The 18,859-nt window shown below is 33.3% G+C and overlaps 4 protein-coding genes across 4 annotated transcripts in view; 3 read left to right on the top strand and 1 right to left on the bottom strand.

Annotated features, from left to right (window-relative positions):
- Window positions 1-15,361, bottom strand: part of LOC149610376 (ATP-binding cassette sub-family G member 5) — a 59,221-nt gene extending 43,860 nt beyond the window's left edge. The window contains exons 1-2 of the mRNA XM_089859186.1: window positions 15,240-15,361; window positions 14,905-15,044 (exon numbers count right to left, since the gene is read on the bottom strand). Of these exons, the coding sequence (XP_089715312.1) occupies window positions 14,905-14,989 (85 nt within the window). The 5' untranslated portion in view covers window positions 14,990-15,044; window positions 15,240-15,361. The remainder of the gene's footprint in view (window positions 1-14,904; window positions 15,045-15,239) is intronic.
- LOC149610375 (ATP-binding cassette sub-family G member 8) overlaps window positions 1-18,859 on the top strand; it is a 59,733-nt gene that overhangs the window by 38,072 nt on the left and 2,802 nt on the right. Inside the window, exons 2-8 of the mRNA XM_089859181.1 lie at window positions 16,526-16,983; window positions 17,053-17,397; window positions 17,459-17,862; window positions 17,931-18,172; window positions 18,256-18,373; window positions 18,436-18,588; window positions 18,651-18,767. Of these exons, the coding sequence (XP_089715307.1) occupies window positions 16,535-16,983; window positions 17,053-17,397; window positions 17,459-17,862; window positions 17,931-18,172; window positions 18,256-18,373; window positions 18,436-18,588; window positions 18,651-18,767 (1,828 nt within the window). The 5' untranslated portion in view covers window positions 16,526-16,534. The remainder of the gene's footprint in view (window positions 1-16,525; window positions 16,984-17,052; window positions 17,398-17,458; window positions 17,863-17,930; window positions 18,173-18,255; window positions 18,374-18,435; window positions 18,589-18,650; window positions 18,768-18,859) is intronic.
- Window positions 6,561-7,601, top strand: LOC149610378 (uncharacterized). The gene has a single exon (XM_089859234.1). The coding sequence runs from the start codon at window positions 6,624-6,626 to the stop codon at window positions 7,599-7,601; it is 978 nt and encodes a 325-aa protein (XP_089715360.1). The 5' UTR covers window positions 6,561-6,623.
- Window positions 8,010-10,809, top strand: LOC149610377 (uncharacterized). The gene has a single exon (XM_089859507.1). It carries the CDS (start codon window positions 8,010-8,012, stop codon window positions 10,599-10,601), a length of 2,592 nt encoding a protein of 863 aa, XP_089715633.1. The 3' UTR covers window positions 10,602-10,809.

The following is an 18,859-nucleotide window of genomic DNA, read 5'->3' as shown; positions in this document are numbered from 1 at the left end:
GCCCAGTCACCAGGCGTCGCTTTACGAAGGTGAATCTATGACCTACGTCACTTCATGACAAGCTCTAAGTAACCAGTGACAAACTTATGGAACATATCTTATGAACTTATGAAAGAAATATCATAAAAAAAATTAGAGGTAATCTCACTTATACTTGTATCAAGTAGCATTTAAATAATTGTTAACTAGAGTGGTTTAGAAAAACTGGATTATAAATGTAATTATTTAAATAAAAAATATCGTACTTAACAATCTGGGTCTGATCCCTGGGCGTTTATCATTAGAGTTAGTAATAAGTATCTAGATTTTCAAGTCAACTTAATGTAAACGGGAAACATCAAGGGTCTTTGAAACGTGGATGGTAATTTAACGGGTTATTTGGCATAATTGTCTGAACTATAAGACCAGCTAATTTGATTAAAATATAGTTCATTTTGGGTTGAGTTTATAGTATTCGAAAGGGTTAATTCTGGTCATTTAAACGCTTATCTAAAGAACAAATTTGAGTATAAATTTTGGTCTCTCGCTTTTTTCGGAATTTCGGAAGTGAAATTGAAATAAAACTATAATTTTTGAAAAGGAGTTAATTGAGGTTGGTGAGGTGGGGTTCAGTAACCGATTAAATGTTTTAAACTTTAAGTCAAGGGTAATATATATCTTATTTAATTAATTACTTAAGGACATTTAGATTCTAAACCGGAAATCGATTTCGAAATCCAAATTCAACGATTTTATTTATAATTTAATAAGAACTTGTGTTATTTTAGTTTTTACTTTTTTTTAATTCTTTCTAATTTACACTTGGTATTTAGAGAATGTTTCTGTTCAAATTCTTTCAAGTTACGATTTAGTATTTAGTGAATGTTTCTGTTCAAATTCTTTCAAGTTACGATTTAGTATTTAGTGAATATTTGTTCAAATTCTTTCTAATTTTTATTTCTTATTTAGTGAATGTTTAATTCAAATTCTTTCTAATTTTTATTTCTTATTTAGTGAATGTTTAATTCAAATTCTTTCTAATTTTTATTTCTTATTTAGTGAATGTTTAATTCAAATTCTTTCTAATTTTTATTTCTTATTTAGTGAATGTTTAATTCAAATTCTTTCTAATTTTTATTTCTTATTTAGTGAATGTTTAATTCAAATTCTTTCTAATTTTTATTTCGTATTTAGTGAATGTTTTATTCAAATTCTTTCTAATTTTTATTTCGTATTTAGTGAATGTTTTATTCAAATTCTATCTAATTTTTATTTCGTATTTAGTGAATATTTGTTCAAATTCTTTCTAATTTTTATTTCGTATTTAGTGAGTTTTATTCAAATTCTTTCTAATTTTTATTTCGTATTTAATTTAGTGAATATTTGTTCAAATTCGAATTTTTATTTCGTATTTAGTGAATATTTGTTCAAATTCGAATTTTTATTTCGTATTTAGTGAATATTTGTTCAAATTCGAATTTTTATTTCGTATTTAGTGAATATTTGTTCAAATTCGAATTTTTATTTCGTATTTAGTGAATATTTGTTCAAATTCGAATTTTTATTTCGTATTTAGTGAATATTTGTTCAAATTCGAATTTTTATTTCGTATTTAGTGAATATTTGTTCATATTCGAATTTTTATTTCGTATTTAGTGAATATTTGTTCAAATTCGAATTTTTATTTCGTATTTAGTGAATATTTGTTCAAATTCGAATTTTTATTTCGTATTTAGTGAATATTTGTTCAAATTCGAATTTTTATTTCGTATTTAGTGAATATTTGTTCAAATTCGAATTTTTATTTCGTATTTAGTGAATATTTGTTCAAATTCGAATTTTTATTTCGTATTTAGTGAATATTTGTTCAAATTCGAATTTTTATTTCGTATTTAGTGAATATTTGTTCAAATTCGAATTTTTATTTCGTATTTAGTGAATATTTGTTCAAATTCGAATTTTTATTTCGTATTTAGTGAATATTTGTTCAAATTCGAATTTTTATTTCTTATTTAGTGAATATTTGTTCAAATTCGAATTTTTATTTCTTATTTAGTGAATATTTGTTCATATTTTTTCTAATTGTTATTTCGTATTTGGTGAATATTTGTTCAAAATTTTTTTCTAATTTTAATTTCGTATTTAGTGAATATTTCGTTCAAATTATTTCGAATTTCGTAATAATATTCCATAACGTTTTTAATCTTCAATAACTTAAAACCACTAAAGACAGCAATTTAAACTAAATTTTGATATAACCACCAACAATTTCCACGAAAAAAACATAATTTTTATGATCTAGATTTGATGGGGTCAAAAATATTAAGCGGTATTAAATTCGTACTCTTTTTTGAAGATTATAATCTTCATAAATCTTACAAAACCTATAATTTCTTTAAAAAATCTCGAGTGAAATTGAAAAAAATAAAAAACATAAATAAATATTTAAAAATTGAAATAAATCTGAGTCCACCGGAAGAGGCACCCAAGTAACCGCGCTCTAAATGCGATGAACAAAAACGAATTTAAATACTTTCTTCCAAGAAAAAGACGATGTATGAAGAGAAGAGGGTCATTTAATAAGATGGTCAAAAACCCATGATCACGTGCACGCGCCCATTTATTTAATTAGGTCGTGTGAGAGAGAGAGCGAAATTATGGTGGACCCGTTAGACGTGGACAATTTCTATTTCTTTTTTTTTTTCAAATATCCTTGTTTGATACATAATTGACCACTTTCTTTGAGAGGAGGCGAGACGCGGAAAATTTAGAGGAATGGTCACGAAAATTATAAATTGGAACTGATGAGAGAGAGAAAAGTACCTACATAGTTATATAACTTTCTTTCAGGAGCATCGTTGCATAGTTATGGGACCGTTACGAATCACCTGTTATAGTATAGTTATTAAGTATTAAGTATTAAGTTTTCAGAGAGGTTAAGAAAACTCCCAATAGAAAGATTCACTTCATTTTCTTAAGCTTAAAATAATTCTCCTAAAAATGTTTTAACAATTCATAGCTAATTAACAAGGGTAATTAATACTTTGCTTTTAGTTAACAAACCCTGGACGTGGGAATCACAGCTGAAAGATTCGTGAGTGCCTCTTTTTAGTGAAGAAAGAAACTAAAATAACAATATTGTGGAAAAGGTGACAATAAACATTAAACAAGTTAGTTAGCAATAATTTGAGGAAGGTATCAATATTTAGGGGTAAAAACATACCCAATTTAGTAATATTTAGGAAAAGGGGGAAATTTATTCACTTGATAAAATTTGATGACAAAAACAGGCGCACATTTAGCCGCCCATAAAGATTCCATCGCTGTATAGGTAATCAAGGTTCACATTTCATTGAAGTATAAAAACCCTGTTTAAAATACATTTATAATTTTGAATATATATTTTAATTAACCCAATTTTAAAGCTACCTAATTGCTCCTCACTGTTTTTAAAGGGATACTCTGAAATATGAAAAGAAAATTAATATTCATTCATTCAATTATCGCTTTCTACAACAAATTTACTCGCAGCATTGCTTGCTTAACAGGGATGTAATCTTTTAGGGCTAATGCCTCGCACCAAGGGTTTTTTTCAATTTAATAGTTAATTACAGTTGCAAATATGAGAAATATTAATTATAGGCCTAGATTCTAAAGCTTTTTAACAATAATGAAGGATTTAATCACAAGGCAATTTTAGCTCGACTCTTTCCTTTATAGTTTCAAAATTAAAGTTTTGGAAACGTAGCTTAGCTTACACTCTCTAAAGTTAGTGATCTTACATTGGTAGATCGAGATCTAGAAAGTTCCAAGAAACATATCGTGAAATTTTCTCACGGATCAGCGACGCTTATTGAGCATTATAGGCCTATACTATGTATTAATTTCACGCGATTTGATTTTTTTTTTCATTTTCCCTGAAATAATGATTGTAAATATGCTTCAAGTGAATTCATACCGAGTGTTGGGAAAATATATATTTGTTTACGGGAAATGAAGGTTCTAATTATGATGAAGTGTTTATAAACACGCAAATATATGTATACTAATTAGGGGTTTCAATATTTGTTATTTTGTTTTTAGATTTTAACAAAAAATAGTATAAATATATATTTCTTTAGTCGACTGGCTTGCGAAATTTATTTGTCAGTCGAAAAGTGCTTTATTTCAAATTTTATTTTAAGTTCAGAAGCCCCCAGTACGAACTAGCAAGTTTTCTCTTTATTAGATTGCTTTTAATTAATTTGCTTAATGGATTTTACCAAGGGGATAGCCACGGTGAGCTTCAGGGTGTTTTTGATAAGTGTGCCACAAATTAAAGGGTGCGGAGTACTTTGGGTCAAACTAAGCGGAAAGTGTCAAAGAACATGCATGGGGTCTACAATGTTTAGTTCTCGTTTTAGTTACTGAGATAATATGGGCTTCCAAACATTGATTGGCTCCTAAAATAATTAAGGAAAGAGTGACACACGTGGAGTGATAAGTCTCACTTTACCAGTATATGCGCGCTTCAACCAATTTAAAAGTAAACTTCTGATAAATGACTCTTAATTTATGGCAGACTAAGCAGAGAGACGCAAGGAGATTGAAGTTTTGGAATTTACACGGATAACAAGAGCTCAATTATTTGTAAAAATTATGTAGTATTTAGTTTCATTTCTATTTCTTGTGCAATTGTAAGTTTTCAAGATATACACAAGATCTAACCAAGAGGTGATATAGAGTTTATTAGGGACAAGGTTTAAGATGCCTAGTATTCGCGCGGTATAGTTCCTGTCCCCTTTTCAAAATACAAGGGGGGCGACGTAAAAGGAGGCCGGGCTATTTCGCCTCTCCTCAGTCGGAAAATACGTAATTTTCGTCATTCGCCTCGCGCTGACGTGAGTTTTCAAGAACCAATGAGATGCTGGTTGTAATTTAGAGGCGGGGATTAACTTGGACTGGAGATAAATCTGGAAATGTGGCGAATTTATACCTTCTCCCTAATAAACTAGATATCAGTTCTTGATCTAACCAAGCCCTGTCGTTTAAACTTAAAATTGGAAATAAATACTTAAGTTACAGTTGGCTGATATATTCATTTCACCACATTTGTATTCATACTGAGTATACAAACAACATCGTATCTTCAATAAAATCTAAAACCGGTGAGAACTTTAGTCCTATCTATTATGATCAAAATACAAATACACAAAACACGGACCCCCTATGATTCTTGGCGCATCAAATAGTTTTAAATTTTTCTTACCCACCATTAATCCCAAATATGTATTTTTTCTAACCATTAAATTTTAGAAAACCGTAGTAAAGTAAAAGCATAAGGCTATCTAACACCTCAAAAGTATGGGTCTAAATTATATTTTTTTTACGAGACTGTACCCCTTTACAAAAGAGGGGGTGTATGTAGAGTAGAGGCACGGCTCCTCGTGGCGAATCAACCAGAAACAAAACCATCTGAATGGAATCACAGTAAGCTATGCCTCTACAGACCCTTTTCAAAAGAGGAGGGCCGCGGTATCGTCTGCTTAATGTTTAGGGATAAAACGGATATCATATGGACAACAAAGACGTTAGATAGGGCTTCAACGTTACCAGTCCACCAAAGTTCTTTTGTTCGAAGCCAAATTTAACTTCTTAGGAATATTCACATACCGAATGTCAAGTCATAAGAAAACACCACTCTAAATTACCCAAGGCATTTGAAAAGGGTTTATTCCGTTCTGGTTTGAATAAGAAACCTTTAAACTACAGATGTCGCGGCAATCTCTAATTTTGCCTCGCATAGACAATACTATAAGCCACTAAGGCAGACCTACACTTAGGCATTATTAGGTTTTTGTAAAAGTAGCTAGCTATAGTTCCTTTTAATTTAAAATTCAGCAAAGTAACTTAAACTTTTGTTAGACACGATTTTTTTTCTCTTTCACTCCTTCAAATGAAAGTAAGAAAACCGGCAATCGTTTTCGGGGGCAAAAATATTTAAAATAACTTGTAAAAGAAAGCAAAGGAGAGAAATGTTCGCGTGATCGAGCAGTCAAAGAAAAACTATTTCATATTTTTTTTTCTTAAGCAAAAAGGCCGCTGACCTGTTTCCCTTTTCTTAAACCTTTTCGGGGGAGTCCAGGAATATAAAAAAGAATAATATATATAACACGCTTATGGGTGTAGGAAAATAAAATAATTTTTCAAACATTATTAAACACATTTCTTATAAAATGAATTCCTAAAATTCTCACAATAGTATTGGTTATGAACCGGGCAAGATAATAATCTCGGCCATCTTGGAAATACCCTTGACAGTTAAATTGTTACAAATGAGAGCTAATAACAACAAACAGAAACTAGACTAATAATTATGTATGTCGAATTTTGCCTCGCGAATACCTCGCTGAGCGTTGCACTATGCGCGCTAACAACCAATGGAATCACAGTTAGAGAGACGTCATCAGAATTATGACCCGTGACGGATAGTAGGTTCTCAAGCCCGGCCCACAAAGCTATAAGCATAGAAATTATGGGGACTCAATGATTCCTAGTGGCTGTATGCATTCCTGTAACAATAAATTAAAAGTAGACTTCGACGGGAACGGCCGCATGAATTTCGCTCCCTGATAACGTTATCTTAAATATATCTAAAAAAAAAAATGGCGAAGTGTAAAAAATGTGCTACGGAGATGAACAATGCTAAAGAAATCATAGAATGTACGTTGTGTCACGAGTATTTTCATATATCCTGTACTAGTGTGAAAACTGAGGAAAATTTTCGTAAATTGGGATCGCGTAAATCGACGTGGAAATGTGAAAACTGCAAAGGACTTAACAAAGGCAACGATAGCGACCCTATTTTAGAAGATCCATCGCAAGGAAACCTGAAGGTCTTAATGCAAAATGTAAGCTACATTTTAACCAAAATGAAGATACTGGATGATATCCAAAATGACGTAAGCAAAATCTCTGTAATTGAGACGAAACTAGACAAAATGGATGACCTTGAGAAATCCATACAGTTTTGTTCGGACAAAATTGACGATTTTGGTATAACTTTAAACTCAGTATGCGGTGATATTAATTCAATCAAGAAAGATAATGAAGACCTAAAACTAAAAAATAAGCAACTAGAATCTAAAATAATAGAGCACGATAGTAAAATTAATGAGTTAAAACAGGAAAATTTGTCCCTTAATCTCGAAATAGTGGGTATTGAACAAACAAAAAATGAGCAGATTACTGAGGTGATAAAGTCCGTAGCTAAAGAAATAGGGTTAAACTTTGACCCAAATGAGATCGTAGACGTATACAGACTGCCTAAGGTAACCAATAAATTAGACGTTATAAGAGTAATTTATGCCACTAAAAAACTCCGGGATTTATGGCTAAAAAAATTTAAGGCTACAAAAAACCTGAAAGCTGCTGATATTGATAAATCGTTAAAAAATACTAAAGTATATATTAATGAACAGCTGACTCCCTTAAATAAAAAAATATTGTATGAGACCAAACAAATTGCTATAAAAAATAATTATAAATATGTATGGACTAGTGATGGTAAAATATTTATACGTAAAGATGATAATACAAAATCGATCAGGATAATATCGTTAGATGACCTTAAAAAAATTTAGATTTAAACTAGTTAAAACTTCTTTGTTAATTATTTCCTTACATTAAACATGTTCAACCTAACCAGTGACTTCTTAATAAATAATGTAAACCGTAAAATTATAAGAAATAATTTTAAAATAACTGATAATAACGATCTAAACTCTTTCAAAATATTTCACTTGAATATCCGTAGTTTAAAAAAAAACTTTGATGACTTTGTGGTATTTTTAGAGTCATTGGAATATACTTTTGATATTATAGTTCTAACGGAAACCTTTAAAATAATTGATATAAATCTCTTTTCCCTTAAGGGGTATAAACTAATTTGTTCTAAGGAATATCAAAATAGAAACGATGGAGTGCTAATATATATAAAACAAAACCTATCATTCGTAGAGAAAGAGATAAAACTTAAAGGGGCTACTACCATGATCATTGATGTAATTTTACCAAATAAGGCTATCTACAAAATTATCGCATGCTATAGATCACCTAGTAACAATATTAAAGATTTTGTTGGAGATCTCAATACAAAACTCCGTGATATAGCATGTGCTGGCAAAATTGTCTGGATAGGTGACATCAATATTGATATTTTGAACTCTAACGATTCAATAGTATCGGACTATATCTTAACTCTACAGGAAAATGGACTTCACCCGTGTATTAATGATGCAACTAGAATAACAGAATCTTCTAGCACGTGTCTAGATCACATATTTATCAAGAAGAATGATAACTATAGTGTATCGTCGTACATTTTAGAGACTAACATAACAGACCATTATCCAATATTCATTGCTATCCCACTGTTTTCTAACCAAGACGTGAGTAGCATAGGGAGAACTAAGAGCTATACAGACTTCAAAAAGTTAAGTAGTGATGTGCAATTAGAAAGGTGGAATAATGTACTCTGCGAGAATGATTGTAACCTAGCATCTGAACATTTTGTTAGTATCTTGCAAAAACACTTGTGCGCAGCCACAGTAGAATATCCTGTTTCTTATTCACATAGAAAACAAAAGTTGAAACCGTGGATAACAACGGCGTTAATAGTTTCAATAAGAAAACGAGATGAATTAGCTAAAAAAGTAAAAAACCAACCGTTTAATGAAAATCTTAAGAAATTCGCTAAACTATATAGAAACAAGCTTTACTCATTAATTAGGACCGTAAAATATAATTATTTCAAAGATAAGATCTCCCAAGCTAATAATGATCCTAAGTACGTTTGGAAAATAATTAATGAAACAACAAAAAAATCAAATAAGTTGGACTTGATAGAAGAAATCAAACATGAAGATAAAATTTTAACACTAAAAAATAATCCTAAAGAAATGGCCAACACATTTAATAAATACTTCGCAACGGTAGGCTCTCGCCTAGCCTCAAATATCCAAAATTTAAACAAATACTCTGGTAGCAATTTGAAAAATAACGATAAAAGCCTTTTTTTCGTACCAATAACACGAAAGGATGTCGAAAAAATTATCAATGAATTGAAAAATCTCAACTCAAGCGGCCACGATAAAATTAATGTCAAAACCCTTAAGCTCTTAAAACACTACATTTCCCTGCCTCTGACTCATATTATTAACCTTTCATTATCTACAGGGACCTTCCCCACGGTTTTCAAAAAAGCTATTATTAAACCTGTCCATAAATCCGGAGATAAAAAGGTCTTAGGAAACTATAGACCTATATCACTGCTGAGTAATATAGCGAAAATAATAGAAAAATATATAAAAAATCAACTAGTCAAGTTCTTAGAAAAATGTAATTACTTCTCCAAAAATCAATACGGATTTAGATCAGGTTTAAGTACCAATGATGCCATCTTGGATTTGACACGGGAATTGTATTCGGCCATCGATAAGAACAAAAAGGCCTTAGGCGTGTTCTTGGACCTTAAAAAGGCTTTTGATACAGTATCGCACACAAAATTGTTAATAAAATTAGAACGTGCAGGGATTAGAGGATTACCACTAAATTGGTTCAGAAGCTATTTGTCAGACCGATACACCTTCGTTAAAATAAATAACTTAATTAGTGATCCAGAATTACTAACCTTCGGAATCCCCCAAGGTACAGTTGTCGGTCCATTATTGTTTTTAGTCTATATTAATGACCTATGTGAAATCAGTATAAATGGAAGAATGTTATCTTTCGCTGATGACACTACTTTACTTTTCTTCGGAAATACTTGGGAGGAGGTTTACGCGAAGGCGCAGTCTGGATTGATGAGGGTGTATGACATGCTGAATAATAATCTTCTGACATTAAATATAGAAAAGACTAAATATTTATGTTTTTCGGCTAGACCTACTTCTGAAATTAATTGTAATCTCTTAATTCATAAAGATAAACACTGTATAAAGTGTGATAATGGCTGTTTGAAACTTGAAAGGGTATCTGAAATAAAATACCTTGGTATAATTGTAGATGAACACCTTAAATGGAATAGCCATATTTTAAGTGTTGCAAAAAAACTAAGAATGTGTTTACCAAGATTCTATGAGTTACGCAATTTTCTATCATTGCCATGGTTAAGAAATGTTTACTTTGCAATTGTACAATCAGTGGTATCGTATGGTATTATAGGTTGGGGCGGAACGTATGATATATATATTGAACGATTAGAAATAATACAAAGAAAAATTCTAAGAATTTGTCTAAAAAGAAATTATATGGAATCACGATTAGTTTTATATGCAGATTTCAAAGTATTATCAATTAGACAAATATATGCAAAAACAATCTTAATATATACCTTTACAATAAGAGACTCTATTCTTCCACCAAATATAACTTATAATACTAGGAATATTGAAAATCTTAACATATTAGGGGACAAAATGAACAAGTCTTTGGGACAAAAACATGTCACATACTTGGGACCGAAATTATATAACCAAATTGATATCCATATAAAAAAATGCACAACGCCACAAATATTTAAAAAATTAGTAACTTCTTGGATAATTGACCTTGGATTAGATAATTTAAACAAATTCATTTAAAATTGTACGGAGTCTACTAATCCAGTATTTTGAAATAGTATTTGTTATGTATATAAATTAAATAAGTTAAATCTCTTAAGCTACTGCTCCCAGCCACGCACGAGCAATATTGCTCATGTGGCACATTGGGAGGATGCCTCATATAGTTGTAACTAAAAAAACAAAAATAATGCATCAATAAAATAAAAAAAAAAAAAAAAAAAAAAAAAAAAAAATAATATAACTGTTTGAGAGGAAGATTGATAACAGGTAAAAGTATCTATAAAGCCGAAGGTATATTGCAATTTGTAAACAAACAAATGATTTAGTTTTGTTTAATGCGTGAAGGAAGCTAATAAATTGTATAGTGAAAATAATTCCATTGTCCATAAAGGTTTTAGTAACTTATTTCGTCGCCATTTTCTAAAATTCCAGAGCATTTAAAAACTTTTCTTTGGGTGAGTACCTAGTAGGTACTAAACGATCTACGTCCGCACAAAGTTTCAGTATCGTAGATGAAGGAAACCCCTTTAAGTTTGAGTAAGAATTTAATTAATTAATGCTAATTTAATTAATGGTTCATCCGTTAAACACTCTAAAATTAACTTTTAAACGGTGGGACTGGGGGCTAAATTTCATAGAACAGTTTCAACTCAAAATCGCTCATAAAGCCCACTGTACTTGGGTCATACCACCCTTTCTGGAGCACTGTGTACATTTAAATTATCGACAGTTCAAAATTCTTGGCTAAATTTCATAATTTCACGCAAAACTTTTCGCCTTCCCTTGGCATTGCCGCAAACTTTCACTTTATGAAGTGGGGGAATGTTTTCAAAATAAAGGTTTTTTTAAAAAACGTGTTTTAACCAAAACGTTTTTATGAGTAAAATCGTATTTTACAATTATACTTTTATTATTATAAAATTTAACCTTGATTAGTTATTAACTCATTCATTCAGCGTTGGTGTTAAACTAGGTGTGGCGAAAATTCCTACCTTCAAAATTGAAATTATAGGAATTTACATTTTTTTTTCAAAGAGAATTGTTAACGCATAACCAGAAGCTTACGTAATGACCGTTCCCTTTATTATGTAAAAAAAAATTAAATAATGAACTGCGTAAATAAATTTCGAGAAATAATGAACAGGTTAATTAAACCAAGGCTAAGCTTTAAGTATTAAAGGATTAATTAAATGCCAAATGAATTAAAATATTTGTAAGGAACGATTGTTTAACGCACGTTCATTCTAGCATGATTTTAGGATTTAGTTGACAGCTGTTAAGAAATTTATGTTAGACTCTGTCGTCTGCTTAATATGAAGTTAAGTCACGGAACATCCGGTTTGGGGACAACAAAGACATTAGATAGGACTTGAATGTTACCAGTCCACCGAAGCCACGTCTAGCGTCTTTGTATCCCCATGTTACGTCTTGATAAAGCAAAGTGATCAAACACAGGTATGTGGACAACAGAGGCGTTTTATAGGACTTCAAAGTTAACCAGTCCACAAAAGCCATATCTAACATCTTTGGCTCTATACACCGTCTTAAACAAACAAGGTGATCAAACACCATATCAAGTGATTGGGTTGAAACTGCGCACTCTATTTTGCCATAATTCTATCCTATTATAACCTAAAACAGGATCAATTCTCAAACCAATTTTAAAACATTCAACGTTCTTTCATTTCATAACCCCTTTACCTTTAATTTGTAGGTAATAAAGGAAGAAATTAAGCGAATGTAGCGCTGTCTATGGGAGAAAAACTACATCATTAATAACACAACTGCACCACCCATTTTATAACTAACTGTTCGTTTATGATGGTGAAATATGTATATTTTCTATACGTCTATCCCCTAATATTTCATCAAATAAAATACGTAATTATTACCTTAATAACTTTCTACCTGGATAAATTTCGTAATTACTATAAAAACCTATTGCATGCAGTTAGATACCGAATTAATTATAAGACCGCTGAACTCATATTTAAAAAACAAATAAACTAATACTACATTTTATACACAATAAAACACTCCAATTACTGCACAAAGAATTATTACAGCAATAAAACGCAATCCTTTCCATTGTATTTTAACTATTTTTTAAATATTTGTCCTCCAATTTCAATTAATTTTACTTGGGAAAAACAAATTTAAGTCAAACTAATTTAAAATGTGGTTATTAAAAAAATTAAATGATGTGTCCCGAATCGTACTGGTACCTTAATAACTTAATTTTGATTGATTAATTGAAGATACTTGTCATTCAAAATTGGAACTTTGGAAACAAAATTTCGAATCAGACGATGCGCTTTTGTTAAAGCTCTTTTTATAATGTGGCAAGGTCCCTAGCTAAATTTTGATTTCAAGTTTTGTGTGAAGGTTTTTAACGTCATGAACGACTGGCTAGTTTTGTTAAAGGGGGTTAGCACACGATGGTTCCGACATTGTTCACTTTCAAAAGGGGTATACATTGTTCAAGGAGATTGCGAAAAGAGCAATGTAGATCAAGGAGAAATTTTTCATGGTTTAAATTAGTCTCTTTTGAACTCCTCAACCAAAATTATTTCAAGTGGAGAGGGGAAAATAATTACAAAGACTAAAATATTTAATTATATTGTAAATAGAAAAGGTAGAATTTTGGTTAGGGAAGAAAGTTAGGGGCAGTTCTCGTAGTAGCATACGTTTATAAGATATGTTCCTTAAGTATGACACTTCGTAATGCTTGAGATTTACAGCTCGAGCTAGTTCGAGAATGACAAGCGAGAATTGACTACTCCACTCGGTTAGTTTTGCAGGACTTCCATCTTCCTGTCTGTACTAACTCTTTCACAGTGCCTCACCAGGAGTCGCTTTACTATAATCTTTGATCTACGTCACTTCATGACAAGCGCTCAGTAGCCAGTGAAAAACTTATGGAACATATCTTAAGAACTTATGATGTAAGAATTAGCCCATTTGCATATTACGATATTTGGTAACTTATTTCTGATTTGAAGGTCGTACTGTTTATCACTTTGTTAAAGTGTTATTTCATTATTAATAACACAAGTTTATAAGATATGTTCCATAAGTATGACAATTCTTATACTTCGTAATTTTAGAGACTTACAGCTCGAGCTAGTTCAAGAACGACCAGTGAGAATTGACTACATAGTTTGCAGTTCATCTTCATATTTAGTCTGTACTAAGCCTTTGACAGCGCCTTGTTTATTACTTGCAAGAATCTACGACTACGTCACTTCATTCGAAGCTAACAGTAACCAGTGACAAACTTATGGAACATATCTTATGAACTTATGGTAGCAGCAAGGAGCTAGGTTTATCTGCACTTCCGGTAAATGACTGATTGCAACCTTCACGATCAGTTTTGATTACCATATTAAAGACAAAAGGGTTATCTATCTACTAAGGGGAGTGTACATCGAATTAGAAGCACATGAAACTTTCTTGCTAAGATAAATATATAACTTCGTAATTTGGTTGTTTGCTTCAACTTGACCCTGAACCCTACAACGTTACACCAACATTTCCAAGTAGATTCTTATCACGTTTAGTTAAATTTGTTTAACTTGGATATGAGATTCATTATGCGAGGTTATTCCAAACTAAATTAAAATCCGTAACCTTGGAAGCTGCTTTGTACTAAAAGGAGTTTTCAGACAAGGAGCATTGATACAATTTACACCAGGAGGTCAGGCTACTTAGTACGCCAAGTAGCCTGGCCTCATATGTAAATGGTATCAATCCTCCTTGTCCGAAAACTATGTATGGACGCAACATGGTTAAATTTTTGTTGATAAAACTCCAGCTATATCAATCAAACCATAGACGGTTATTGTCGACCGTACACTAATATTGTAATGACGGACAATGTTTTCAACAAAAATTCGCATAGTGCAACAAATTTCGCCAAAATTGTACATCTTATTTGAGTACGACTTTCTTAAATCAAGCTAGATTTGGCATAATACATCGACTAAAGAATGGTCAGAGTCAATTATTTCAAACTAAATAGAAAATTCCATTAATAACTTGCGGAGAAACAAACACACATGCGTGGGGAGGTCAATTTCCTCGCACCAAGAGGTAACGCCAGACGTAGCCCGAGTTTAATACAAGCGGGAGGTTAGTTGACTCACACTGCCTCTAGCGTAGCTTCTTGGCAGGGGGGGGTATATAACGCGAGAAGGCGCTTCACCCCGGGGTGTTTGCTTCTCCACTGAAATTAATGGAATGATCCATTGAATCTATTCACTCCTGAGTCCTTACCATTGTCATATAAAAATATAAAACGGCATGCGGGTTTACGACTCACCAGGGTAGACTTTGTGTTGAAACGTGTCGTAATTCCAATCAGAGTTGAGGTAAAAGTTCACGATGCCTTCATCGTATCGCATCATATCCGTCAACGTCAATCAGTTCTTCATTATGATTGAATCGTAACGCTACACTATTCTATAATAATTAATAATCAGTTAGTTTTGGCATACAAGTAATGTCTACTTTAATGATAAAGTCGAACCAAGGGTATAATTCAACTCAATCATAAAACTTCAATAACACCATCCATGAACAATTTTAACATAAAGCTCTATGCTTACAATTCATTTATTTCATAATACAAGTGATGGAATTAAAAATCAAACGTACCATTACGATGTAATACGCTCTATAATTATCAAAATTAATTAAAACATTAAGAAATTAAATCTAAACTCGAAGACGACAAACCGTCGCGTTTCCGAAAAAAATTACTAATGCAGCAGACAAACTCAGAAAGACTGGGCATTGATGACGTAACACTAGCTGATTATAACAATTATTTTTTCATTTCATGGAAATAGGGCAAAATCGGGGGTCTACTTAAAATTAAAATAGTTATAAGCACAAATATGACAACTCAATAATGAAGAGCTAAATAATCTCATGACATTTGACAAATGAATAAATTAAAAATTAAAATCCACTTCCGTTTTAAAAAAAGATGACGAAATTAGGCGGGCCTTTCAAGTCACACGCCGTTATACTTTTAAAAAATCGAAAGTAATCTCATGGTTCGGGAACTAAAAACACTGATACAGCGTGGTTTGGAACGTTAAGATTTACAAAATTAGAAACATATTACCATAAGTTCATAAGGTATGTTCCATAAGTATGACACTACTTATACTTCGTAATGCTGTGGAACATATCTTATTACACGAGAAACATAACATTCACCTAAACCACCCTGTATATCTTTAAAGTGCACCTCAACTTCTTAACACTTGATCCATACCACAGAAATTCAGTACAGCGTATCACTTCTCTCAGCCGACAATAGAACGATTGTACGAGAAACCGCTAAATCATATTCACCAAAAAGAAGTGGGCCCGCATTATTTCGGCTGCGGTGTTTTTATTTTATTATTCATTACGCTCGAAAAGGTTTATTTACCAACAGGGTACTACGAAACATGTATAACACAACGCATACAACACACAAAAAGGTTTTAATAATGAACTGTCACTTCCTGCCTATACCGTAGAATATGGGGCGTTCAATCCCCTATACAACAAAGTCCAACCAAGGACTTATAACGTAACACAACCATCAACATACATGTATGGTTTATACCTTTTTTCAACGGGCAAAAACCTTGAGTTAAATATTGCATTTAGATCATCTAACTGGCTGGAGGTTGGGATCGGGTCCATAGGGGCGCGTAAAGGTTTAATTCAATTGTTATTTCGAGCAAATATGAGGTGAAAAGCGCGCGTAGTTCAGTGAAGGTTCTAGGAAAGAGACTGATGGATTCTTGGCTCCGTAGGGAGAAAGCGGTTAGATTGTTGAACGTGTTGTCAGAAGTTAGGTTTAGCATTGACTGTCACGCCAAGCCTAATTTCCGGTTAATTATAAGCTCTGTTTTGATACAAATGTCATTTATATTAAATAGGTGCAGAGGATGTGGGAGATGAGCGCTCTAGAACGCCGATACTCGGTGCCACCGAGTACACTGTCGGATCCATCAGGACGTTACCGGACCACGGAGGATCTACACGCATGGAGTATTTACCGTCAAAATTTGAACGCGGATTTCACCGATTCCGCTTTGGGAACCGGAGGAGATAAAAACCAACCACCTTTCGGTAACTTTCAATTGAGAGAAAGTACCGTTCACACCATCTTAAACCATCCAAAATACGGACCACGAGAGAGGAATTCCGAATTGGCTTCAAACGTCTATACTTACCTAAGGTTTGGACTTCCTCGTGTATTTCCTCATGGGCTTCGTCAACTACCTAGGGACACTTCTAGCGGGTATGATTCGAGCGATGACGGTGTCAACGGTCATAGAGTCCCTGGTTCACCGTTCTCTTCAAAAAGGAAAACCAGAAGTGATCCGGATTTCAGGTGAGTGAATCATCTCCCAAATCAATTATTAGGTAATAGTTCTGTTAGTAATATTGACTGTAATATCAGAAACCACATTATTCCACAACACCGAGAACGAGAAGAAGTGACGCCCTATCCGGGTGTTGAGACATCCTTCGCGCGTTTGGAACGCCAGCGTTTGAAAGCCAGTAGCGAAGCCGATTTGATTAACAATGACGTACTATCGCGAGGAAGTGCTGGAAGCGGGCATCATATGAGCAGAGCTCCATCCTCGTCTCACTTGAGCGCTATTAATGGTGGTTTTAGATCAGGAAGTACCCTCGGATTGAATAGGGTACATCTAACACCAGACGGTTACAACTCAAACCCAATGCCCAGTGTTGGTGGGGGAAGTCATGGTTCGGTTATGAACGGAGGCGTCAATGATAGAAGGTATTGTCCTTGTTTAAAATTGTAATTTTCAGATTATATTGACTCAAAGTGTTATTTATAGAAGTAATATGGGTTCGAAAGCCGGTTCAAAAACGGGGTCCAAAGCCGGTTCCAACATTTCGCTCAATTCTCGGGCTTCCCGTCAACGTTCCAATTACAGAGCTGAATCGGTCATCAACAATAAACTGGATGGTTTCCAAATCACAGACGGTCCACTGTTGAACGACAAGTTCTTCCCAAAGGATTCTTTTTACAACGCCCTTCCAGGAGGCGATAGTGAAGTGGGAATCGCTACGGGCATCAAACACCATCCTCATCTTCAAGTACGTGACCTTTCGTTTGAGATGGACATGTCATCGGCTTGGAAAAGACTTTGCGGCGGAGCGAGGACTAAACTTCGTCTTCTAGAAGGTTTGAACTTTGAGGCTCGAGGCGGAGAGATACTCGCCATCATGGCTACTTCCGGTAAGTTGAGAACTAGACTTTTTTTCCAATAACTGTTGAATCTAATTTATAATTTTCTTTTAAACTAGAAATGGAAGGTACTGGTCTACTCGATATCTTAGCCAATCGCCACAGAAAATGGCGGTCCAGACTTCTAGGAGAGATTGTCGTCAACGGTCTTTACATGAGTCCAGCGAAGATGGAATCGTGCGTCTCGTATGTTCAAAAGGAGGCAGAGTTCTTCTTGGACATGAGCGTGCGTCAGACTCTCCTCTTTACCACATTACTCAGGGAACCAGGCAATGGACAATCATTCGATACCAAAGGAAGGGTTGGTATCTCACTTTTTCGCCTTCTGTGTGTAGTCCAAAAATGTTTCACATTAATCACTCACTGCTCATTTTCAATTTATAGATCAACGCCTTGCTCGAAGATTTGGGACTGGGTCAAGTGAAACACACCAGAGTTAGGGACTTGACTGAATCCGAAAAGAGAAGGTTGAACGTGGCCTGTCATTTGTTAATGGATACTGGTAATTGTCGTGCAAATAATTTAACGGCGTGTAATGTAACTAACCATTACGGCTATGCACAGATATTGTTTTGTTGGATCAACCAACGAAGGGTATGGATATATTCGACACGTTTTTCCTGATGGAATACTTGAGGCAATGGGCCGCGAGAGGACGAATCGTTGTGGTGACCATTCATCCTCCTACCTACGAAATATTCACAATGATTTCCAGAAGTATTTTATTCATAACCGAAGAATAACTTTTATAAATTACTAATTAATAATTTTGATTTTAGTTGCCCTTATATCAACTGGTCGCATGTTATACTTTGGAAAGCGACGCGATATGTTACCTTATTTCGCCTACATAGACTTTCCGTGTCCAGCTTACAAAAATCCGTCCGATTATTACCGTAATGAGAAAGTCCATCATGGTTTGGCTTCACTTGGCTTGTCATAGGTCACGTTCTTCGATAGTGTTGAAAGAAACTTATTGTGTCTGCAC

Source organism: Phalangium opilio, unplaced genomic scaffold (assembly GCF_054372755.1).
Source record: "Phalangium opilio isolate 3A_F unplaced genomic scaffold, DU_Popi_V2 ptg000329l_1, whole genome shotgun sequence".
NCBI lineage: Eukaryota > Metazoa > Arthropoda > Arachnida > Opiliones > Phalangiidae > Phalangium > Phalangium opilio.
This window is presented reverse-complemented; position numbering and strand designations above follow the sequence as displayed.

Excerpts from the sequence above, each read along its gene's own strand:
- LOC149610378 (XM_089859234.1), top strand. The coding sequence starts at position 6,624 with ATGGCGAAGTGTAAAAAATGTGCTACGGAGATGAACAATGCTAAAGAA.
- LOC149610377 (XM_089859507.1), top strand. The coding sequence starts at position 8,010 with ATGATCATTGATGTAATTTTACCAAATAAGGCTATCTACAAAATTATC.